Source organism: Lepisosteus platostomus, chromosome 9, assembly GCF_059453375.1.
Source record: "Lepisosteus platostomus isolate fLepPlt1 chromosome 9, fLepPlt1.hap1, whole genome shotgun sequence".
Classification (NCBI taxonomy): domain Eukaryota; kingdom Metazoa; phylum Chordata; class Actinopteri; order Semionotiformes; family Lepisosteidae; genus Lepisosteus; species Lepisosteus platostomus.
Genome location: NC_142619.1, coordinates 22,884,472 through 22,910,543, shown reverse-complemented (window position 1 = coordinate 22,910,543; position 26,072 = coordinate 22,884,472). Strand labels below are relative to the sequence as shown.

At 35.7% G+C, this 26,072-nt stretch overlaps 1 protein-coding gene and 1 long non-coding RNA gene across 6 annotated transcripts in view; one reads left to right on the top strand and one right to left on the bottom strand.

Moving 5' to 3' along the window:
* The first annotated feature begins 886 nt into the window (after nt 1-886).
* LOC148654645 (uncharacterized) overlaps nt 887-26,072 on the top strand; it is a 100,495-nt gene continuing 75,309 nt past the window's right edge. Inside the window, exons 1-3 of one of the 2 annotated variants that reach the window (XR_015941503.1) lie at nt 887-998; nt 2,475-2,548; nt 17,886-18,332. This is a non-coding gene — a long non-coding RNA (uncharacterized LOC148654645). Of the gene's footprint in view, nt 999-2,474; nt 2,549-17,885; nt 18,333-26,072 lie in introns of those variants that run through there. The other variant, XR_015941504.1, reaches the window with a different exon arrangement.
* The window catches only part of mgat4c (mgat4 family member C), a 298,157-nt gene continuing 287,407 nt past the window's right edge, over nt 15,323-26,072 (bottom strand). For all 4 annotated transcript variants that reach the window (XM_088647199.1, XM_088647200.1, XM_088647201.1 and 1 more), the window contains 3 exons: nt 25,063-25,217; nt 18,676-18,823; nt 15,323-17,909 (listed from right to left, as the gene is read on the bottom strand). In XM_088647199.1, coding sequence (XP_088503325.1) covers nt 16,756-17,909; nt 18,676-18,823; nt 25,063-25,191 — 1,431 coding nt within the window. In that variant the 5' untranslated portion in view covers nt 25,192-25,217 and the 3' untranslated portion in view covers nt 15,323-16,755. The remainder of the gene's footprint in view (nt 17,910-18,675; nt 18,824-25,062; nt 25,218-26,072) is intronic.

The following is a 26,072-nucleotide window of genomic DNA, read 5'->3' as shown; positions in this document are numbered from 1 at the left end:
GCTACTATTACAGAATGCCCTCCTTATGGGCAAAAGTACTTTGTAGAAGGATTGGATTGCTTCTTTTTATTGAGGTTAACATTTACAATATAATTTCTTGGCTATTGCACAGAAAGGAATCAACAGGAGTACACAAAATTCATTATCAATAATACTAAAAACAGTATTTGAAAAATATAGGTCTTATTGCTAATTACTAATCAATCTAATATCAAAATGACAAAATTATATTTAAAAAAATACATCAGTTTAACCCTGTGAGACTATTTTGAAAGCAATTCAGTACATTTTGAGTTATTATTTGAACATTGTTTCCTTGTTCATTGTTTAAAAACCTGGAAGAGATCATCTGAATATGCTGGGTATGATAAAGGACCTGACTAACAGAGAATAACACAGCAGAACTTTAAGTAGAGAGTTACTCATGTGATCCAGATCTCTGTAACCTGATTGTCTGAGAAAGCACACAGACTAGTGTTTCTATCTTTTTTTTGTAATGTTTATTACATTGTCAAGATACATATTATTAAAATATGATTCCTTTTGTAATTTCTTTGTACTATTGAAGTTATCTTATTTCTAATCAAAATCCTCAGTCCTATCGAACAGATCAAATGAAGAAAATTCAGTTCTGTTCATATTCTGCTGTGTAATTTGTATTATTCATCCTATGTATAGACTGTTCTAGACTTTTTCATTTCAGATAATCTTCTGTTTGTCATTCTGTTTTGCCAGGTGTGCTCATTTCTAAGCACCTGATTCTCTAATCTGCCATCTATTTAAAGTCTGTTCTGTTACCATAGCAACCAAATATTGATTTTATGGTTTCTCTTACAGTCCTCTTTCATTATGATGAATTATTAGTTCCCAGGCTACTGTAATGCAATTCTGAAATGTATATAAAGAATCCTTAGCGCAGTGAGGTGGACTCCCTTTGATACATACAGAATCTACAGGAACAGTATGGATCCCTTCCAACCAGCTGTAGCCTTTTCAAGGTATGTTCATATTTCTCAACACTAGCATTGTCTGATGAGCTTCTCTGTGCAATAAGTATTTGCAATCAACAGAGGTGTCAAATCTAATACTTTTTATATTAATTTCTCAGTTCCTGTCATGTAACTGAAATGTCCTCTGTGTAGTTTATAAAAGAAACAGTTGTTAATATCAAAGAAAGTCTACCCTTTCGTGCAATTACTATGATTATAAACTCAAATATCTTATATTTAATGCACAGAAAGCACTTTTGTCTATTTTGTGTAATTACGAATACATGGAATTCTTATCAAACATTCAGGTTGTAAGGGAAATAGTAAGGAATGGACCGTATACAATTCCTTGGAACTCTGGAGTTTGAAAACAGAGTTAAACATGGGGAACCCAAATACAAAGTCCAAACAAGCAGTAGGTTGATAGCCAAAATGTGTTAAAGCAAGAAATACCTGAGGGAGAATCCAAAAGTTGTGGTCAAAAGCAAGGCCCAATTCCGTAGGCCAAAAGGGAAGCAAAGACTGTCCCAAGGTAAGCAAGAATAGTAGCTCTCACAGCAAAAAAAAAAATAAAACAAATAAAAAAAAATAATAATATTGAGCAGGGAAAAGAGAGAGAGCTGGGCTTAAGTAGGCTGGGAAGGGGAGGCGTGGTGGTGAAGAGGTGCTGGGATTGGTTGACGAGGTCTAAGTAGTGTGAATCTTTTCTGAGTAACTGAGGTTGTTGTCTGTGGGTTCGGAGCCCCCTGGTGGTTGGAGGATGGTACTGTAACAGGTTGCATGGCAGCAACCAAGTTTTTCTAATCTCTGCTATTCTAACTCCTAATTCTCCATGATGTCACTTCCTAAAAATATTAAATTAAATTCAATTTATTTTTATATAGCGGGTATCACAACAAGGTTTCCCCAAGGTGCTTAACAATGCAAGTGACCATACATGTGAATACAGAACAGAAAAGACCAGAGACAACGGAGGAGAGGAACCAAAAACTCCTTAGTAAGGAGAAAAAAAACTCTAGCGGTCCAAGGTCAACTGGGTCAACTGGCTGCCCAACCCCCTTGGACATGCTAACATTATACAATTAAAATAAGGGTATTAATCCATCCATCACGTCTTCTGTATGTCAGTACTCCATGCAGATCTCTGTATACCAGCAAAATCCTCCTAAATGATAGCTATTTCCACGATGTCCCTCTTGGATCCTTACGATAAATATAATACAATAAAAATACAATAAATATCATACTAAGCCCCTCTCTAGTGCTCACCGTTGTCTATTTGCATCCCTCCTTCACCCTTTTTCCACCTTCACAGCCACTCCTTGTTTATTTTTTCTCTTTGTATGGGGGTCCTTCCTTCTTTGTCCTGTTGCCGTGTGGTTGGCCGTTACCAGGTGGGTTAATTAAGTAAGAACGTCTTATGCCTGACTTCTCAGTAAACATTCCTAAATCCATCCATTTTCTTACCACTTTATCCAAAACAAGGTCGCAGAAGAGTCCGAACCTATCATCGAGAGCAAAGGGTGCAAGGCAGAATATATCCTGCAAGCTGAGCAAGAGTAAGGATAATCACTGGGGTTGCTTCTGGAAGTGGTGTAGATAGATCATTAGGTAAAATTTCCACTCTAATAGCCCAGAATTAATTCAGGGAACACTCTTCTATAGGAAATACTGGACTTATATGGAGAAGTTAAATTTGTGTTCATTAAAAATCTTATAGCACTGTTAAAAAAAAACTTTCTGCTAAGCTTGCTCAGCCTAGGATGCCTAAAAGTAATCTTTAGTTGAACCTTTGCATATATAGTAATTTGCCGTGTACAGTAGTTGTGGGTGCAACACCTGTGTGTCAGATGAAGTGGGTCTACCTTCATATGTTAACATTGCTGGATGATTCAAATGAAAATGAATAAACCCAAATTAATGGCTGGATCCCAAATAGGAAATAAATATCTCAGTTACAGTATATTTTTCTCTTCTTTATATTATTATTGACTGTTGAGACAAACCTATTTTTCTTGCTGGAGAGAGTTGATAGGAAAACCCACATCTCTGTTAATTTGCATCATTAGTATTTTTAAATGTTTTTTTTTTTCTGTACTTACAGATGCAGCCATTCAAAATGGGTGAGGTATTTTGCGGCATACCCCGGTGGGCGTGTCACAGTATCACGCGGTATCACGCATTTCACGTGTGTCACGTGACTAACTATCCGGCGTCGCCTTGTAAAACCGCCAGGGGGAGCTTAACCTCTCATGTACAGCATTTGAGCCTTTAATTTTGAACTGTGTATTACAGCATGTTAATCATCAGTCATTAAAATGTTGGTATATTTTATGAAAGCAAGATTGCTCAGTTGGACAAAAGTACACAACCTACCTTTATCAGAAATATTTATGCATCAAAGCCTTTACTGAAGATATTACTAATAGTATTAATAATGGATGACTTTGGACAAGCTGTATACTCAAAGTATAATTTCTTTAGCACATTTGTACAAGCACTTGGAATCTGTCCAAGCCATACTTTGTCAGGCATTTTGTTTTACTTCAACGGGGCATAAAAACTCCCTTGCTTTTAACAGGGCGTTTCATAATTTCTAGCTACGAAAATGATTTAAAATGCGACACCTATCATTCAACTAGAGCTTAAAATATCACAAGGAAAAATACACACCGGTATTCCATTTCTCCCTAAACATTGTAAGCTTCGAAGTCTTTAACTAACGTGATACCGGAGTCAACAAGCATACTTTTAGAATTTGATTAAAAGGGAATATAATATGGAATCGCGTATCTAAAGAATTTAATAACGGTATGATTATATCCGTGTACTGCGGCAGGGCTGTGTAGGGCTGTTTCGCTTGCCTGATCATGCGAGCTCTCTTGTAGCCTACTGGTCTAGGTGCGTGACTACCAACTGGCAGGTTGTGTGTTCGAATCCAGCTGGTGCTGGACTTTTATTTTAACAAACATTTCTTCGAAAAAATAGGTAAGCGATATTATGGACAATCAATTGACTTTTATATTTCAAAATATCGCAACATGATCGATATTTGCGATATTTTGAATATATCTTCCCTTCTGACAGCGGTTCCTGCTTCTATTGTGTGTGTGTGTGCAACAGTAAATTTTTATAGAGAAATGGAGGCTGGACAGTATGCGTTACAATATAAACATTTATATTGATTTAAATCGTGTTCTGATTTAAATCGCAAACGCGTGTTTAATTATGTGTTTTTTAATCATGATCAGGCTAATGCATTTCTACATTTTCTGTATGAACCAGCTTAGAGGTTCATACAGAAAGACAGCTTGTGTTTAAATTGAGTGTAAGGTAATTTATGCTTCTAAAGTCATGGTCAGTATTGTTGTACTGTGCTGTACTGTGTCACATTATTTTATAGCGTTTTTATTGCGTTATTAAATCCGGTGGCGCTGTGTTAGTTTCCTGACTCACATTATTTAAACTGCGACACTGATCATTCATCTCTAAATAAACTTTATTTTATATAGCGTTTTAAGCGAATAGGTAATTAGATTGCTCATAAACCTAATCACTTTTTCTACATAAACACAGCGTGATTGCTCTCTGAAAATGCTTTTCCTTTATTTTTAAAGTAGGCTCAGATTTCAACTATAGATCGTATTATTATAAACTTTCTTGGAAAAATGTATTTTATGTAAACCATGTTTGCTATTAATTCATTTAGGGCTAAAATACGTTCATTGTCTTCTAATCGAGTCGAGTTGACATTGGAAGCCTGCCACACCCGGACCGTTAAACCAACGCATTAGCACGTCAAAGCCCATTGAGCCAGTATTGGCTTTAGTATCCCCCCCTTCTCCCCTCAATTCAATTCAATTCAAGGTGTTTTATTTGCATGACAGATGGGTACAAGCAGTGTTGGGTATTGTATGTATATTGTAACGCTTACGGCAGACAGGCACTGTGTAGGAGCCGACGCACCAGAGCAGCGCCTGCAATTTTTATATTTATAACTTAGTTTTTAAAATTAGTCAAGCAATACGAAGCATCTCCTTTTACTTAGTGCCTGAGCATACTGCAACGCGTGTGAAGCCCATAAACGATATTAATTTTGGAACTTAAACATACAGTATATGGCTGGTCTCGGTACTTTAAAGAAAACATACACACCAGTATTCCATTTCTCCCTAAACATTTTAAGCATCGAAGTCTTTAACTAACGCGATACCGGAGTCAACAAGCATACTTTTAGAATTTGATTAAAAGAGAATATAATATGGAATCGCGTATCTCCAGAATTGAAAGACCAGACAATCGCGAACTCGTTTTCAATAAAATTATTTTATTCATTCAGCAGTTTGTGAGAGGGACATCCAGCAGGGAGAGACACACACACCGGTTTTCATTGACAACATTGTTTTTTTTTCAATTCCTCTTGTCTAACAGGAATGTTTTGTTTGTGGACAGACTGTTAGACAAGAGGAAAAGACCGCCTCCTCCTACGAAGCATTTCGTTGATCCGATCACGAATTCTTTTCCAGTCGTACGCAGCAAGGGTTGAGAATCTCCGATTCACCATCGTACTAATGGTTTCCCGGAGATTGCAAGGCAAGGCATTTTTGCCTCTGGACCCATCGAAATTTACAGACGTGGTCCACCCCCAGTAAATTTCAAAAGTCACAAGATTTCGAAACACGAGGGCGGCGTAGCGGTCGGCTCTTGCTTTCCCGTCTATGCCGATGCACTGCAAGTACAACCCCCCCTCCATCTCCTGGGTGATGGGTAGCAGTTGGACATCTGGGAGAATTATTCGTCCCACTGGCATCTGTGAATTCCGCTGTGCTTCCTGGGGGGAGATAGCCGGCGGGGACAGCATCAACAGATTCCTGCGCGGTGGTGAACTGAGAGGCCGGGATGGAGTGTCCTGAGGCGGTGTGTGCTCTGCGGGTGGCAGAGCTTCCGCCAGGCATTGCAGCCTGCGCGGCGGGGAGAGGCACTTTTCGGGAGACAGCTGCTCAACTGTTTGACTGCTGGAACTCTAGCCTCCCAATCCTCCCCAGTAATGCATCGTAATGCTCCCGCTGCTGCCGAAATGTCTCCATACAGGTGCTGCTTCTACAGGTTGGCACCCTGGCCAGTGGCCGAGAGCAGAGATCCACGGCCTGTGGCAAAATAACATAATTCATGTAAGAAATAAAGTCACGCGGTAGTATTCATCAGTCGTGGAACAGAAGTCAAAATAAACTTTTCTTTTTTTCCGTCTTACCGCTTTCTTTTTTACTGTCCTGGTGGTAGATCGTTTCGCCCGTGCGGTGTTTTCTTGAAGAACGGGCTACGAAGAAATAATTATAATTGAATTTAAAATTCAAAACGGCAATAATACCTTGTAATATGCGTTGTAATCGCGTATTTCAGATGAAGTCTGCTGTATTTGCTTACCCTTCGCTCTTTGGAAGCTGGGGCGGCAGAAGCACCCCGTCTCTTCCCGTAAAACGCCTTGGTCTCCATACTGTACTATGGTCGCTGTAGTGCAGGTTCGCAGTTTTTTTTTTGTGATGGGAGCTCACCCAATCCCTTGGTGTCTTTTATGTGTCACACATACTGTATTTCAGCGCCATATATTTCATGGATATTATGGAATATAATGGATGGATATCTTAGTTATCTTTCTAGTTCACAGGTTTGCATGCATAATTTAATTTTGAAAGCCACTGAGACATCAGGTACTACTGTTGTATTTATGAAAAAGAACCAAACAAAAAACATACTAACAACTGTGCCATCCTACTCCTTAGTTAATACATTTTATTATTCATAAACAGTTAACATTGTTCGCAAAATATTTTGAATTATATTTAACCCTATTTTTTCTTTAGTTTTGTATTTAACTTATTATATGATAGTCAGACTTAATGTATATTTGAACAATGAAAATATATTTTTACAAGATTTTACATTAAGCACTTAAAATTAATATGGTTAATAATAGTAAACTGTAACATGCTGTAACAAGATTGGTTAAACTGCGAAGAAAATGCTTTCAGAGAAAATGTTTCAACCAAACCTGTTCCCACACACCCCACCCCCACTACCATTAGAATATACACAAACATTTTAGCGTTTCATTCTGAGCAGAAGACCCTCACACCTGAAATGTGCTGGCTGTGACGAATTAAACCGGTTTTACAGGTTTCAATCACAGACCATGTGACATGGGACTCAGTAAACTACAGTAACACAGTAACATGATCAGGTAGGCGAAACAGCCCTACACAGTCCTGCCGCAGTACACGGATATAATCATACCGTTATTAAATTCTTTAGATACGCGATTCCATATTATATACAGCCCTACACAGCCCTGCCGCAGTACACGGATATAATCATACCGTTATTAATTTCTTGAGATACGCGATTCCATATTATATTCCCTTTTAATCAAATTCTAAAAGTATGCTTGTTGACTCCGGTATCACGTTAGTTAAAGACTTCGAAGCTTACAATGTTTAGGGAGAAATGGAATACTGGTGTGTATTTTTTTCTTTAAAGTACCAAGACCAGCTATATACTGTATGTTTACGTTCCAAAATTAATATCGTTTATGGCCTTCACACGCGTTACAGTATGCTCCTATTCTTTTTATGCTCAGCTACTAAGATTTCCCTTCAGTGGTAAAATTCAATATCTACAACGGGCACAGTAAAGACGTTTACAGTAAGTCTTTCTATGACAGACCAACGGACCACGAGTGCCCCTGTCGGTCAACCAATCACGCACCGCGATATCGCGTGTCATCATACCTGCGGTATCTGTACCGCGGTGTCTGTACCGCGCACTTTGAATGGCTGCATCTGTACATGCCCATTAACTAGCTTTTTAGCTGTCAGCTATGAACATTTTATGGAGAACTTAGTATGAATGAAACACTTGTCAAACACTGATGCTCCTTTTGAGTAGTATCATTATCTGATTAAGGTCTCTTTGTAAATGTAAATCGTGTGTAGCAGGTGCTACAGTACCTTCCACTGAGACATTTTTCAAACAAGAGAAATGATATAGTTGCCCCTTCTCTTTAGTTTGTACATGCACACTACTTCAAAATAAATATTATCCATGTGTTGTTTTTATGTTTAATGTTACACATTTCAAGGAAAAAGAAGACAAAAGCTGAATGTGAATTTTGTACAAATGTCTTGCAAAAATGAAGACAATTCTTGCTACATGCAAAGGGCCAAGTACTGTACATTGCATTCAGTGAGAAATTTTTGTAAAATGTTGAAATTATTAAATTAATTAAATTTGTAAATTTTGTAAAACAGTCACTTCTACGGAAGCTTATTAAAGCTTGTTTATATGAGATAGTATCTTGTTCATGTGAGAAAAGTATCTCATTTATACAAGATAATTGTTGCGTTTATACAGGAAAGTATCTTGTGTAACGCAACGGGGTTCAGGTGGGTGCCCTTGCCGCATTAGGTCGGCCCCGCACCGTCGGGGGCCTGAACCCGGGACTCCCGCGTCACTCAACAGGGACCCAGCTTGTTGAGCTAAAGAGAGATCTCTCTACAGCCCAGTGGCTGTAGTCCTGCTATTACAGGGAAGGGCAGTGATGTCACCGCTCTGGTAAGCCAGCTCTTATACACCACTGACAGCCGTAAGCGTTACACTTGTTTATACAAGAAAATTATTCCATTTAAACATAATAGTTAATTTGTTGCCTATTATATCAATACTGTATATTGCATTTTACAGTAATGTATATGCAATAATATTGTCCCATGCAATATTCCATACACTTCTGTTTATGGTTAACATCTTGTGTTGAGGAGCATAAACCTGGCATAAATTTAAATATCCTGTAGCAGAAGCAAATAACTACTCTTAGAGGAAAACCTTATAAATCCTAAAAGATGGTCATCATTATTTTTTTAGGGAAATGTAACAGAATGTATCAATGATATGAAATAACATTTTAAATCATTTTAAAATTATTTTTTATTATTACAGCAGACACGATGCTGCCATTTTATGACAAACCATATAATTTTTATCTCTTTTTTTTTCAAAACATATCACAAATTCCATGATGTAAACAAAGTGAAAAACATTTAACATATTTTACAAAACTCCAGAATAGACACATCAGTACATTCACAATAAACAATTTGTGCCAAACAAAAGTTACATTTTTACAAGTAAACAGTCCCTTCACAATGTAAGCACAGTACCTGTACACAGTAAAACAGAGGCTAAACAGAAGCAAAATGTTGTACAGGAATCATGCCTTTCAGTTGTAATGATTGTAATATCTGTGGCTGTGAAGGGATTGTGTGTGCAGTAAAAACACTCTAAATATGGCAGTAAATGTGAGGAGCCTTTAACCAGTTCTAACTTAAACTACAGTACATACTGTTTTTTCAAGCTTGTGCATACAAGCTTTTTATATCAGAGACTTCTCTTACTCTTATTTATTTTACTTTTTGGGACATTTGAATTCAAAATATGCAACAATGATCAAACTAAAGCTGCTTATATGCAAAGAAACTATAACAAAAATAAAAAAGAGTACACCCACACCATGGCTCACAGTCCAAATGACTTTAGTTACAAAATGCCATTGTTACAGCATTCTAAATCATTTTTCAGGGTAATCTTCAGAAATAATTTAAAAGATTAAAAAAAGTTTTAAAAAGTTATTTATTTTTAAAAGGGGAGTTACAAGAATACATGTATTCTGGTAAAAAAAATCCTAAACCCTTCTTGGATAAAAAAAAACAACATTTCACAATATTAACATATATATTCACATATCAAAAATACATCTACAGTATAAATCACAGAATCAAACACCAAGAACCAGGTGATGTGTTTTAATCCAGTGGGGTCTTTGAAAAAAAAATGTTTGCAATTCTTTGATTTGTACATGTGGAATTTATGTTTGGATTTTACTCATATACAAATACATTTAAGTTACATGCAGATACATTTAGCATTTTATAATTACAAAAAGTAATATTGAATTGTGAACCACCATATGGATATGCTCTTTTCAAGGATTTAGCAATATTGTATGTTTAGGAGATTTTAATTTAGAAATTATTTTTATATTTTTTTCATCAAAAACACTTCTATCCTTCATTTTTTAGGAGTTTTTTATTACTCCTTTGAAGATGAAGACCTTCTGAAGCACAATCCAATTTTTTTTTTCAAAGCTGTTTAATTAAATGTAACATTAATGAACAAATAAAGGATCCCTGGGATTAACTTCAAAGAATTATGCATAAATATTTCCAAGACTATACTGTTGTGTTCATCTCCTTTTATATACTGTATTAACAGCATATTACTGAAAATAACAAAAGTCGACATTGGCAAAGACCAGAAAATGCTTTTCCATAACTTCATATACTTCCATTATGAAGATAATGGAAGATTTTGAATTATGTTTTATAATATTATGCTTATAAAATATGTTGATGTTGCACTCAATTAGTTAAGCTCTATGTGTGCGCTACAATCACAGATTCAAGCCTTAGTCATCCCAATAGCCAGCTGTGACTGGGATGTCCTAGATATCTGCTCACAATTGGCTGAGGACCACTGAGAGGACAGGGTGGGATTAGTGGCCAGGGCTTACTCAGCTCTCAGACATCCCTACAACAGCTAGGGTGATTGCAGGCATGTGGTGCTACTGGTACAGTAACTCCTCCAGTCAGAACATAATTTCCAGTATGAGACAATGTTGTCCGTGTTAAAATACGAGAGGTTTGAAGGTGGGTGGATCAGAGGAATTTGTCAGTGTTTCCTAATTCTGCCCTGACTGCAGCGGTGGGGTTCGTACTGTAATTATGAAGCAAGACTTCAAATCACAATTTGGCTTTTAAAAAATAAAAAATCTAAATTAATTAAAAATATGGTGATGTAGCCTGGAAGTACTAGTAAAAAATATGCATACAGTAAATAGATAACAACAGATAATACATTTTCAATATTATTTCTATATTGTGACATAAAGTTATGGAAAGCCACTTTCAATCAACAATTTAATATTACTGAAGAATACTTTAAAAACGAATTTGATCTAAACATATGAAAATTAACTTTATTTGCCTAAAGCATGACTAAACATCAACTGTAAACTGCCACAGTCATGTTCTATGTTCTAGGTGAAGAATATTTGTTTTCAGTTTCAAATTAATTCAAATTATCAGTACTTAATGTCTTTTAATTTGACATATTCTACTCTAAAAGTATTGTTATAATTGTCATGAATAGAATTATTTCAGTGTATCATAAATTATTTGTTGGCAAAAAGAGTCCTTTTGGTCTCAAATTAGGCTTGATACTAAAGAATACAAGACAGTTCAAATAGCTTAAGTATGTACAGTATTTTGTACACCCATTAATTAAAGATAACAATTATACAGTATATTAGTTCAGTTCTAGAATGCTTTCAAAACATCCAAGAATCCTTTACCATTTAAAAAATTGCTTTATTTTAATAAATGCATGCCTTAAAGTCTGAAGAACAAACATTAGAGAAAGGTCAACAACACAACACATGGAAAACAGAACAAAAAAAAAAACGTATTAATTTATATCCATCACCAGGGAAATTTATGGAAATTCCATATATTATTAAGTTCTTGATCTCTGGTCGTGTACTGTGTAATTTCCAACACTTCAACAATAGTATGAAACAGTGGATTCAGCTGAGTTCTGCTGACTGACCCAATTATATACATAATTACATCGTTTTACAAGTTATTAAAATAGGGCTGTATTAAGTAAGAATATCTCTTTACTTTCACATTAATTTTGACAATTGTTTGTTGAGGTCTACTGAATATTTTTCCCACACACAGACATTTTGTTTGCCAAAAAGTTTCTACAAAGATTAATGAAATAAACATACACCAAACTGTTAGGCGGTTTACATAATTAATTATATCCCTTGCACTATGGTGATTATGAAATGCAAATATGGACTTAAATGATACACCATTCAAAACATCACATCATGCGAAACTTTACAATTGTCTTAAAATAACTACAGGCTTGTTAGACTAATGTAATTGTATTAGAAGTAATAATATTCATTTGTTCCACTAGATCACTTGTAATCATAGATGATACAAAAATAAATATTTAAAAATGGCTATGTCTGTAAACAAATATCTTTAATAATAACTTATTAATTTTACATTATACTTCACATACTTTGAGAGAACATTTCTCCTTCAAAATCAAAGTGTTTGGTGCTTTGTACTTGTCTTATCACCTCCCCTGTATGTAATGGACTGAGTAAAATGAAAGCAATATCAGACCTTTGAATATGGGTTTTTGTGCAATTAAATGTTAATATAGAATTAGAGATGATCAGAGCAGTTCTTATATTGTTGTATTAAATGTAATGGTGATTTTTCCTAATTTCTACATTTTTCTCTTTATTTTCTAGCATGGAAGCATGAATGATTTGAGCTATGTATTTTCTGGAAGACAATATCCGCTGCAAACTGTATGTTCTTTAAAAAGTATATGGTTATATTATCTTTTTACTTTGGGATTTATTTTTTACAATATCCTGTTTTTTTTCAAATGCTCCCCCGAATTCATGACCCTAGAAATCACTTTTTACCAATATGAAGAAGCTTACAGCAGTGACAATATATTGAAGAGAATTTGGGTCATCATAGAAAATACTTTAATTGCAAAATCTGGATAAAGTAGGGGGACTAAAAAAGATTACATTTATGCAGAAGTTAATTTTTCAGATAGAAATAAGTTATACTCATATACAAAACATAGCATGCAGTAATAGATTATAGTCACTTGCTTGGGGGACACACACTGGTTGTCCTAGTTGCGCCATTCAATAGCGATACAGTACATACAGTAGGAATGTCAATGCGATTGCGATGTCATTCGTAAGGCAAATTGTTAATTTGATCAATTACATAAGTGACATCATCACCCTCTGAAAACTAGACAGTGTAGAACTCTGCAATAGCAGAGCACCAGTCTTTTGGTATAGCTGAGTTATCCACTATGTACAGAGTGTTGTAATGCATACTCGGAGCCCATGAGCAGCTGGGAATGAATTCCAAAAAAGCAGGGAGAGCTTTTCATACTGTAGCATCCAATTGAAAGGATATGTTCATGCTGTCTTTATCTCCCCTTTACAAGTTCTGTATAAGGATAGTATTGGAAGTTAATTAATAAATTAATTAACAATTGCTGATCGTAAACTGGATGGTAGTAAAAAAAAAGCTAATTGTCTATTATACATTTAAAATTAGTATGTTTGATCCTCCTCTAATTACTCCTGTCATCTAGCTACAGAACAAGTACAACAGAAAGAAAAAAACAATTTTTACTGATGTTCAGCAAATACTGTAACTGTGCACTGCACCTGACCGACATGTTCATGTCTGTGGCTGCTAGCACGGCTGTAGACTGCACTTGGGGGAATTGAAATGATGCTTTCAGAGTGTTGTCTCAGTTTTGACAATTGTGAAAATTGACATTTATTCAGAATTCAAATCAATTTTAAACAGCACTTCATTTTTAAATTTGGATCAGAAATAGTTCAGTGTATATACTGTATATAGGAATAGAACTATTTATAAATACACTTAAAATTGAACATCACATTTGGCCTAGATGTTGAGAGACATAATCCGGAGGTTTTATAGTTGACAGTGGCATCAGTACACAGCATTCCTTCAAGCAAAAATTGCAATATTACGGAAGCGCATTGCTGCCACCAAGGAAATAAACCCTCGCCCTTATCTCGTAATTATGAGAACATTAACTGGTCCTCATGCTTATAATGATTCTGTACATTGCTAAAAATTGCAAGATTTCATTATGACTAAACCCCAGTTGAAAGTAAATCCATACAAATTCTGCAGTGCCGGACACTGACCGAAAGTGTCATTAAACCGAAAGTGCCAGCCAAGTTCACGGTGGCTTCTAGATGCGTTCAGTGCACAACGTAACAGGTTGGACATACACTGAAGTAACCATAATTATGAGATAATTCATTCTCATAATTTTAAAATACTTCACTATCTCATAATTACGAGATAAGGGGGCAAATGTTTTTTCCTTTGGTGGCAGCAATGTGCGTCCATACAATATGGATTGGAAGCAAAAACTAAACAATTACCTAAATTATGTTGTTTGAATAATTCAATATTGTATATACTGTTGTTTTGAACCTATCTGGTTTATTATTATGTATTTTATAGTTTTATAGCATGTACTAAGGCCTGAATGAGTCAAAAGTAGTTTTGTTCCGTTCATTCCTTCCATTCCTCCTATGAAAGATTCCTTTCATTCGTTCAGAATAACATATACTGTACTTCCTGTAAATCTTTTGTTTAACAGAGGCATGTTGGTATCATTGGACTTAAAATGTACCTTTTAGTATATCTCTAAGGAGTGAAATAATGTTTTAAGCTCTGTTAAAGAAAAACTTATTTGATATGAAACACATTTGTATTAAATGAAAAAGTGCACCTTTAACTGTTAAAGTAATAATTTAATGAAATTCACAATATTAACACTGACTTTGAAACAATGCAGTTTATTATTTGGCACTGATTTTCTACTTTAATTACTTGTGGTACATTTTACATTGTTATGCTTTGTAGAAATAAATACTCTAATTAGATATAAAATAGTTCCTGGGTGTTATAAGTCATCTAAAGAGATATAAATAAAGTACATTGCATATTTTACACAACTTCCTTTTATATTCAGTTTCAGGTGCCATGTAAAGAAACATGATTTTAAATATTACAATCATATTTACTTAATGAGAGTTTTATTGAACAAGATTATTGAACATTACATTACAAATTGTTTTGATATATCTGAGAAAATAAAATGTAACATTCATTATTGTTATTGTTTAGCAGAGTAATTGAATGTTTAACTTAATCAAAGCCTTCATGAAAATAATTAATATTGTTTATTATGAGTCTACCCTCCTCCATGCTTTCCCATAACAAAGATGAATAACAATTTGTGTTCATCCTTTTTCTAGAGTTTAAATATATATTTTTTTAATTACAGCAAATTATACATGTATAGAATGAGCATTTCTTAGAAAATTCAATGCTCTTTTTTGTGGTTCATGCTGACCTTGAAGTCTAAATGAGGTTAAGATTATTAAATTATTTCTGTCTTCTGACAAATTTTAATTTCTCTAAATTGGATTTAACAATCTAAGTAAAATATATTATATTCCCCTTTGGCTAATGTCAGTGTATTTCAGTATCTTGGTATATTCAAAACCAAACTTAAGCCTAGACAAATTTTATTTCACTTCATGTCATACATGCCATGATGCTCACCGAGAAAAGTCAAATGAAAATTGATAGATGGAAAAATTGTGGATTATCTGTGAGTATTCAAGATAACACTTTGGTTAAGAAGAAGACTCCACACCTGAAACCACAGCTGTGTTTTGTTTCTTCTCTTTTCTACTTCTACCCCATCTCTATTTTTGCAGCTACCCCTTGGTTAACTCCTTTCTCTGAACAGGGGGCCCAAGGTATCTCATCCTATGGCCAGGAAGTTACCCCTTAACCAAGGAGCTTAAGCCAAAATGTATCATACTTAAAAAACTCAATAAACATTCACAAAGCACATGATTCTTGGATGCCATTAATCATTGTGAATCATTCTTAAATCCAAGCTAAGCAAGGCTAGGGCTGTTCAATCCTCGGTTGGGAAATCTCCATGGAAAACCAGGTTGTTTCTGTACTGTGTTTCTGTTCTGTGATGATGGTGAATCAATAGTGAGAACTTTTCCCCATGGACCAAAATGTAAAAAGTAGGTTGGTGAATGGATAAACTTTGTTGTTCCTGATTAGGAGCGAAGTAAATTGAATGAGATGTTAAACTGAAGTCCTAACTACTTGGTTAATTAAGACGGCATGACATTGCACGCACGAGAACAGGAGTGTTAACCTTTGTGTCATGGCTAATTCAATTAATAAAGTAATTCTCTACCTGATCTCTTATGTAGTAGGGCTGACGGCTTATAATGGCAGCCATGTGTTACCTTGGTGGGTGGTGCTCTTCAGTGGTGAATGAAATGGGACTCTTCCTATACTGTATGTATACAGTATGTATGTTTTTGGATCCATTGAGATACAATATTATTATTAAACATTACGTCCCTTGTGCTATGAGGTCAGACTCATCAGTTGCTTAAGTTCTTTTAATGTAAGACAGACATGTAAATTCTTCAATTCAATTCCCAATGAATAGTCCATAAGCAAAAATGACACATCAATGACTGTTCTTTGCTTCACTTGAATTATGTCCTACTCAACAATGGAAAAGTCACCTTTGTATTTAGTTTTCAAAGAAGGTCTCATGGTTTTCATACTTAGATATGACAGGTCATATGCTGTAGCAAACAAAAGGTGTTCTAAATATGTAAATTATTTAACATTCTAAGTAAAAATATGAAAACAATCCATTGTATACAATAAAGGGGCTGAAAACTGTGGACTGAATTAAACTGTTCCTTTGGTTAAGGATAATGAAAGATAATGGTATTTTCTCTAGAAAGAGTGGCCTGTACAGTACTTAAAAGTAAATAATGGACAATTCTCATTGCAAAACAAGTACAGATATTGCTTATGAGGATTTTTCTTTTATCATTATTTCAGTTTTATTTCCCAATCATTTAAAATGAAATCAATAAATAAATAGTAACACATATTGTGTAAATGAAATTCCAGCAGAAAACCTGTATTTATTAATTTGAGGGCTGTGTAGTCCAGAGGCTTATACTTCTTATAATCAGCCACTCCTTTTGACTAGCTGTCACAACAATTCTTACACATTCAATATCAAATGAAATTTTATGTTCCACATCCTGGACTTCAATGTTCCCATTTTTAAATTCACCTAAGGTAATGAAAGCTGAACACTGTTTTCCTTTTTTAGTACCCACAATTTTCTCCCCAACTTCTAAGGCTCCATGATGCAAAATATCATTTTGACGGTCATCTGTGCCGGTGACAATTTTAATTCTGTTAATCTTGGTTGACTTATCAAATACAATTAAAAAGAAGTCTCCTGTAGAAGGTGACTTGCCCCAGAAGTACTCATCTCCACTGCTGTATGCTTTACTGGCATCATAATTTTCAAATACATTAATATTTGTATACAGATTGGCAGATGGATTATCAGGAATATCAATAGAGTCCTCTTCAAAGTCATCATCCTTTAATTTGTTCTCAGCTCCCTTGTAAGAAGAATAGTAACCCATGTGCTGAAACAGAGATGGCTTGAATCGTATGACATCCTTTTGTGCAAGAAGCCCTCTAAAGTGAATGAGAAGCCAATCACATGGCATTTCCTGGTAGAACATCAAGAGAAAGTGAGCCAAACGTGGAAGATCATGCGAGTGGTAGAGTTTCCCAATGTATCCCAACTTGGAAAACTCAAGTGTAACCCAGTAGGATCCTTCCCGTGAGGTAATGACTTTTTTCATAGCAGTTAAGAAGTTTTTTGCGCATCGGACATCATCTTCCAGCATCATATAATAATCCGAGAGATTGCTGCAAAAGCTTAAAAGGAAGGCATAGTCAATGTTTTGTTTAGATCGGAACCTGACCCTGTCTTCAGGGTCATTATAGTTTCTCTTTAATCCATCTAAAGCTGGATAGTACTCTTCAGGAGCATGTATAACCAGTAGTCTCCCAGCTATAATATGGTGGGCAAACTTTCTGGAGATGTCTTGCACTAAACATTCACACCATGCCAAATCAAAGTCTGCAAGATGAACAACAACTACAATCTCTTTTAGTTCTTCATAACTGGACTGGTCAAAAATTGATTTTATTGTTTCTAGTAAATAGTTCCCTCTTTTTCTTTTCACAGATGAAAGTCCAATGGTTAAGTATTCTGCAAAAAGAAAAAAACAAAGATGACCATCACACATGCAGCACATGATAGTACAGTAAGGTAATGGGAAATGCTTTGGTTTATGTCTGTGTGTTTCATTGCTGCATAATTTTGTGAAATTATTCTTGTGAAATTTCCATGGACTTGGTATGTCAGTGCAAATAGGCATTCATTTTCCTGGTAATGCCTATTTTGCTCTGAAAGCTATGCAAATAAGGAACAGTGGGAAGGTGTAATACTTAAATTAGATGATGTATAGCCTTTGTGAATTCTCATAGTTTCACCTGAAAGACCTCATGATACTGTTATTATACACAGATTACTGTTTGTATAATAAACCATGAGTGTGATGACATGCTAAAATAGTGCTGAATATTTTTAATTTACTGATGTATTGTATCTCTTTAAACACTTGGTTGTAGAGTTTTTGCCAACACTAATTTTCAGACATAACTAGTGTGTGTTTGTGTATTGAGGAGTGTTATTTTTTTTTATTGTAAGAAAACTTAAGCAAGAGAAGTATCAAATTACGTCAAACTATATTATTCTCAAAATGGGCAATTAATAAGTTCTTCACAGTGTGAGGACTGGGCAAAATGAGGTATTTTGCTCCCAAGGCAATTAAAAAATCAGGAACATTGATAACAACACTGGTACAAGGTATTTACTCTCATAACTATAATATATGACAATTTAATTCTGAATTAAAAGTTTACTGTAAATATTGATTTATTTGGATTATGATATACTTTAAAACGCTACTCACTTTTTCTAGCTAAAGGTGATCCAGCAAGGTAGCGGAATGTGACATTTATAGTTCCAGTGAAGTTAGATAAGTCTTTAAATGTAGGAACATAGCGTTCAGAATTCAGTTGATGCATTGATGCTTCTCGTAGCTGTCTCTTGTCCTCTTCCTAAAAACAAGTTTACAAGAAAATCATTTAAACATGTGAAATGAAGATGTTCATCTCACTTTTTTTCTCAATTTCACTCAGACATGGTATCACTTGACACTACATATATTTTTAAGACATGCGTCATGTTATTGAAACTATACAGATTTAGCCATTCAAAATGCACAAGGGGTGTTGCGGTAAATTGCAGTGCACGTGCCAAAAGGTACTGCATAATACCATGTGTTTTTTTAAAATTAGGTGAAATACGTTGTAAAACCGCCAGGTGGAGGTGGGAATGCTTAACATCTCATGTGCGGCATTTGGGCTGTCGCCAGAAACCGCCTGGCTTCGAATCCCGGTTAATACTGAGGGATAATCTTTCTCCAATTAAAGAATTTACATTGTAAACTGTTTGATAATTTTAAACTTTGGATTACATCATGTAACACAGTAAACAGTAGGTATATTTTATAAAAGCAAGATTGCTCAGTTGGACACAAGTACACAACCTTCCACCTTCTTCATAAATATTGTAATTATGCATCAAAGTTTTTAACTTGGTAACTTACAGTGGGTTGTGGTTTTAATGTCCTTGATCTAATATTATAAAGCTTAAATGCTGTACTTCACATACGTAGTAAGAACACCACTTTCTCTTATTGTAAAAAAATACAAGTTGTACTGATTTAATACCACTTGATAGTAATATTAATATGGAGTTGTGTAACTAAGCAGCTAAAATTTTACAAGTGGATGTTTTGGAAACATTTTGACATTCGTTTTTTAAACCTTTATTGTCCTTATAGTGATCTTGGGCAATGGATTGTAATGTAGTGCGCTGCACCCAGGCGGTTCAAAGCCCGATCGGAGAATTTCTTTCAGTTTGTTTCTTACATAGATGTGTAGGGGTTTTGTGCATTTACTGGGACAATTATTAATTGTAGCAGTAAGTCTCAAAATGATTCTTTGATGCTATCAGAAAACTGACCTTTCGGGATAACTCAGCAACGCACACACATGGATACTAATACACAACAATACATTTATTAATATATAAAATGTGCATATAAACATAAAAGATCGAGTAAGGGTTAGCAGAATACAAAAGGCATATATTCAATAACTAAGAGTTACAAACCAAGAGAGATATACATTCGGTATACCATTCATTTATACCATTTAGTTAATGAGCTTTGATTACAACTTCTACACTAGATACTCAAAAGCAAGTATGTCACTCGTAGGAATTAAATTGATATCAGCTGGGGTTGAGGTAACAATTGATTTCTCAAGCTGTAATGCAGAATGTTGAATACTCATGCAATCTGTGTGGATTCAGATCTCCCGCTGACACAAGGGAACAGCGACAGGCTGTTGCTGTGTCCAATCGGACACAGAAAGAGGAGAGATTTCTGCTGTGGCGCGGTGGCAGTGGGCTCTCTGAAGACCTGCTAGTTAGTCCTGGCTTAGCTATCAGAGATTGTGCACATGGATAGTGACTGTGGGTCCAAGCAAGTCACACTCTTTAGACGGGAAGAAGACCGGTTCGTTCCCTATGTATCGCTAGTCCTGAATCCTGAGATTCAGCTGTTGACAGTTCCGACCGTAGTTCACTCATTGATCAGGCTAGCGTTTCACGAGGCTTGCTGCTGGGCTAACCTTGGGCAGATCCTTTGGTTACGCGCAGGCGACGTCCGGTCTCAACTCTTAGAACAAAGTAAAGTCTGTAATTGTCAGAGCTGAATCTGAAAATGTCCTGGAGGGGCCCTTTCTGGGCCCTATGCTACCTGTTTTATCTGGAGGAACTATGGTCGCTCATTGTTTGAATGTATCAGCTAGAAAAACACCTTAAATGGAATGGCCTCTCTATGTCCAGCACCACTGAGATGAGGGAGAGAGGGACTGGCAAGGGAGCAGCAAACTTAATACCTGTATTATTAATAAGCCTTGCTGCTACAGACAAATACATAAAAATAGTCCATTATAGCTAGTTGTTGGCTCTGGCGTGAGTATGTATCTGGATGAATTATTATAAGTGATGGTTTCGTGATTAATTTGTGATTTGGATTTCTCTGTGGAATTCTTTTAAGTTAAACAAAGAAGGGAAGAAGTGTAATTTTTACAATTGCTAGTAACCGGAGAACAGCTTATCAATATGTTGAAACCATATCGTGACAGTGAAGACAGACGTGTTACACTGTGACCCAGCCACTGTTGTTTACTACAGTATGTTATAATGATGTTGTGTGGCTCTGCAGGAATTATGCTGTAAACTAAAGATTTATAGAGCAGACATATTGTGTATCGCCTCTTATATTTGTAAAAACGTTCCAATTTAAATGCAATACGGAAATAATAATAATAATAATAATAATAATAATAATAATAATAATAATAATAATAATAATAATTGACCATGGACTTTGTAAACTGAAGAGTTACAAAGAGCCGTCTTTTCAGCTTGGAATTTAACCTTTAGAGCGATCCTTTTGGTTATATTTTTTTACATAGCCAGATAAGTAAAAATAGATTGGATTAATAAATGGATTAAGAAAAATATTTCACACATATTTTGAAACCTTATGGCTTTGGAACAGCGAGAGGCGAGACCCAGCTGGGAGGGGTGTCACGCCCGACATACCTCCCTAGAGGGCGCTCCACTGCTCCCATTATTGTTCGTGTGATTTAGTTCTCCAGGTGTACCCTTTTAGTCTTATTATTTAAAGACCAGCTCCTCCAGTCCTCGGGGCTCATCATTAGGGTTAGATGTTGCGAAGCCCGCCTAGCACCAGGAAACCCTACGTCCGTCTCCTGAGGGCATAGGGCTCATCCCCGACACCTCCCGTTTCCTGAGCCCGGGGTCTGGAGGATCTCGCCCCGTCACCCTTGGACCTCCATGTTTCGTTTGTCCGTGTGCTCCCCCCTCCCGGGGATTTTAACTTTGTCGCGTCCCATGATGGATTTCTAGTTGATGGACTCTCAGACTGTGCTTTGACCTGGCCTTGGACCCGTTTGGATTTGGATGCCGTTTTGTCTTCCCCGTACACTGTCTCACAGACTGTCACTATTATTTTGTGCACTATTAAACCCCTGTGTGTTCCTTTTTACCACGCCTCCTGTTTTCTCCAGCTCCTACCGCATCGCATAGGGTCTTCTACAAGATCTGACACGGATTTCAGTCCGTGTTCGTGACAGGGGGGCGGTATTTTGATTTTCCTACGTGAACCATATTTGCTACAGTACTATTAATGAGTCCCTGAGGCATATCGTATGAGTTTTGGAATGATAAAAAATAAACCTTTGTTGAGTTTGCAGGAGAAACAAAAGGTACCTTTTGAGAAGTCATGCATTGCTTGCAAATTTTGATTTTTGATTTTGACAAACAGCTAATATTGGTTGAGTCCGGTTCCAAAAAGCAATGGGAGGTAGGACCCTGTATTCTGGTGGAGTCTGATCAGGTGGTATATAGAATTCCATAGTGATATGGTGCCAAATCAAGAGACGGTCATGGTCTTGAATGAGAGCTAGGAGTCAAAAGCCTGAAGGGTTCCGAGGAGGTTAAGTACAAAAACGAGAGGCGAAGTCGTGGTCTAGTACGAGAGTGAGGAGTCAATAGCCAGAAGAGTAAAGAGTAACTCTGGGACAAGTAACAAGTTACTGAGCTCAGGGAGGAGACCTCAATAGTGAGCGAGGTAGAAAAGAAGAATGAGGGTTTACAAAGTGTTGGTACGAAATGATAATGTGCTGGCGCGCACCGTGCAATCCCTCCCAAGCTCTTTCAGAACATCTTGGAGATAGTCTGAAGGTCGATTTGCTATTACATTATTACTCACATTATTAATATTACTAATATTATTATTTGCTATATACAATTATAAGAAATGTGATTGTATAACAGTGTACTACTATAATCTTGCAAGTACATTTTTTTTTAATGTTTGTAATCGCAAATTCTTGCAATGCATTTTATAATGTTATTCAGTTTGTGCCTGCGTGTTAGCTGGTAGGCAAACGTTCAAGGTGAAAATTCTTCCATGAGGAAGGTACCTTTAAAGTGGAGAAGCCGGCACCAAAATGTTTTTGCTCTGTATGTCGCTTCAGCCACACAAAGATTCTAAGCTGATCACGACGAATAAAAATCACCCATTTTTCATGCAGAAAAAATGTTAACTACTGTATCTAAACCCATAAATAACTATCTAAACCTGTTTTATTCATGGATTTTAAATTCAAACAATGTCTAATTTAAGGAATGCCAAGCTATTGTTTCTTGTTAGGAATTTCCTTTAACATTAAGAGAATCAGTTGCCCATTGTGCAGCACAATATTGTTATATTTTTATGTTTTGAGAGTCTTCAGAACACTTTGACTGATGAATAAAAATGTAGCATAATGCTAAATAATTTTACACCTGGGATCTGCTTAATTCAAACTAAGGTTTGTAAAAATGCAACCAGGTACTAGATATTTAGATACTAGATATATTAGAGAATTTCACAAATCACAATCTTAAAAATGCCTGTGGTTTGAAGGTTCTGTGTCATTTGTTGGTTGAGTTATTGACATCTGAAAAATCCTGTCTCAAACTTAGGAGTATTAATAAGAAAGTGAAGGTAGTGAAAACAGCAACAAATAACCCTGAACTTATATGTCCTATATAAGTGTAAGCAATTATTATTATTATTATTATTATTATTATTATTATTATTATCATAGTTTGGTTTCAGTGGTATTTTTAATATCGCTTTGTTATTCTCAATTATAATTGTAATATACAGTATACTCTTTCATTTTAAGACTTGTTGTAAAGGCTTGTCTTGAATTGCCCCATTGGGATGCAGTATTTTTTAATTGAACTGAATTAATAAAAACAGTTTTTTACTTCCACTGTTCCACCGGGTGACTTTGATGCATAAAATGTTTATAAAGAAAGTGGAATACTGTCGTGTATTTTTTAATTTAAACTACCAATACCAGCCATATACAGTTTGTATTATATATTTATATTCCTAAATTAATATCGTTTATGACCATCTTATGACCGTTTATGACGTAAGGTTGTAAGGTTCCATTTTTTTATTCCATATTTAGTGGATTTAAACATGCACAGTAAAGAGAAGCAATCGTTTCATTAACAACTAATGCACCACAATTGCCACCTGTCGGTCATTTTGGTCAGACAATCACATACCGCAGTAGGCTGTAGATGTTTTCCCATGGTAGAGGATTTTACCGTGCATTTTGAATGGCTACATCTGTATATCAAGACTATCCAATGAAACTCTTCCATGTCATTTGGCAATGATCTTTTTTCCAAAGACAAATTAAGGGGAAAAATGTATGTTAACCTTTATCTGAAGCAGAAAGGTCTTATTCAATCAGGCATTAATCAGTGCCTGTGCTAACACTACAGTGTACATTGTATGGGTCACAGTTAAGTCTGACAGCCTCTGGAAATGCCAAAAGGTGCTGCAGCCATTAATCAGTTGGCATGTACTGTAGACTGTTGGCATGTACTCTAGCAAGGGTAGAAATAGGAATTAGAGTTTTCTCAGACAGCATGGGGCCAATAATAATGTCCAAGCTACCTACTATTGAGCTACAGGTGTACCGTTTTACTAGTTTCTAGGAGGTTCTCAATCTTTGAAAGAGAAACCCAGTAAACAGTGGGTTAGTTACTGTGCAGAGGCAAACAGGTCCACCTCTGCCCATCTAACATGTTCCTAAATATGTGGCACTACTTCTATTTGTACAGTAGGTGCCATTCTGTATAGTCACAACTCCCCGAGAGAGCAGGTTTGCCACTGTGTTAATCACAACTCTGCTGTGCATAGTCCTGAGAAACAAATATGATTCCTGCACCTTGGGAAGGAGTTCTCATGTCTGAATGAGAAGGTGAAATGATGCTACATCCTCTTGATTATTGAATTACCAAACACTGGAGGTGTTGTCTGTCTAAGTCAGGACATACTTTACTTACATACAGACATTTTTAGATTCTAGTTCTTGGCAAAAATAGCTGTGTAAAAATGGAAAAACAATACCCATTTTTTCAAACCTCCAGTATAAGGTAACTTTGCTGATAATTCTCCAGTCACAATAATATAATCAAATATTCACTTAACTAACAGTTAGGGATTTTCCATATTAGAACATTTTAGTTTTAATACTTGTTTTTTTAATACTTGTTTGTTCAAAACAGGTGTTAGGATGAGGGGCTTTGTACTGTATAAATTAAAAACATAGTAAGTACTTACCAATACATAGCCATCTTCTATATAAAGATTCACAAAAAGAAGGCAAGTGATCAGGGCACCTAAGAAAGGGATAGCTGAACGCTTCCGAAAGCACCTCATTTTGTCCAGATACTTCCGAATCAACCGCATGACAAAAAGGTAGATCCAAAAACCTGCTGTAAACAAAAATGTACATCTAATTAGCAAAACTCAGTATGTCTACATTGTTTTATAGTCTAGTCTCTTCCATTAAGTAATCTAATGTTTACATTTAGATTATCCTTTCCTCCCAAATTTCAACAGTGGTCCCTTCAAAATTATGTCATGTATTTAGCTTATTTACAGTGCAATTAAATTAGATGCTTGCAACTGCAAGGAAAAATAGCTGTTTATTTTAGATTGGCAGAGGACTGTTAAGTAAATGCACACATAACTGAGTTTAGGGAAATATCTTGTGTGAGATTCATTTTTTCAGTAGTGGGAAAAATGATTTCCACATAAGCAGCATGCCAGACACTAAAGCCTTTGCTCAATCAATGAATGATTGCAAGGTCATCTTTGTAGTATTTGTGTAATTAAAAATAGCATGAATGAAAAGTAGGTCATACACTGTAAGAGCGCATGGCCGGGCATGCAGTCCTTGTTAGTGGTAGCTAAAGGGAAAGTCCCCCTCAGAAGCTTTAGATCCAGAAAGCATTTCTTTGCATTATTTTGTTTTTTTCCTTCTTTAGTATGCTGTACTTTACTTGTCTACACTTAATCAAGATATTTTTTTCTGCACAAGAGAACTGTAAATCAGAAGCAACTTTTATTCATAGTTTTTTATTTGTAGGTTTAAGGGTAGGTTTAGTATGCCTTTTTATTTTTAGTCAGTTTGTTTTTTAAAGCAAATGCCTTGCAATGTCAATGTGCAGCTGAATCTGTATCTCTTCCAGTTATCCTATTTTTATCCTATCTAAACAGCTTTATACAATTTTCATTTTATTAAAGATGAATATAAATGCAAACATTTTTCACGTCATATAATTTTT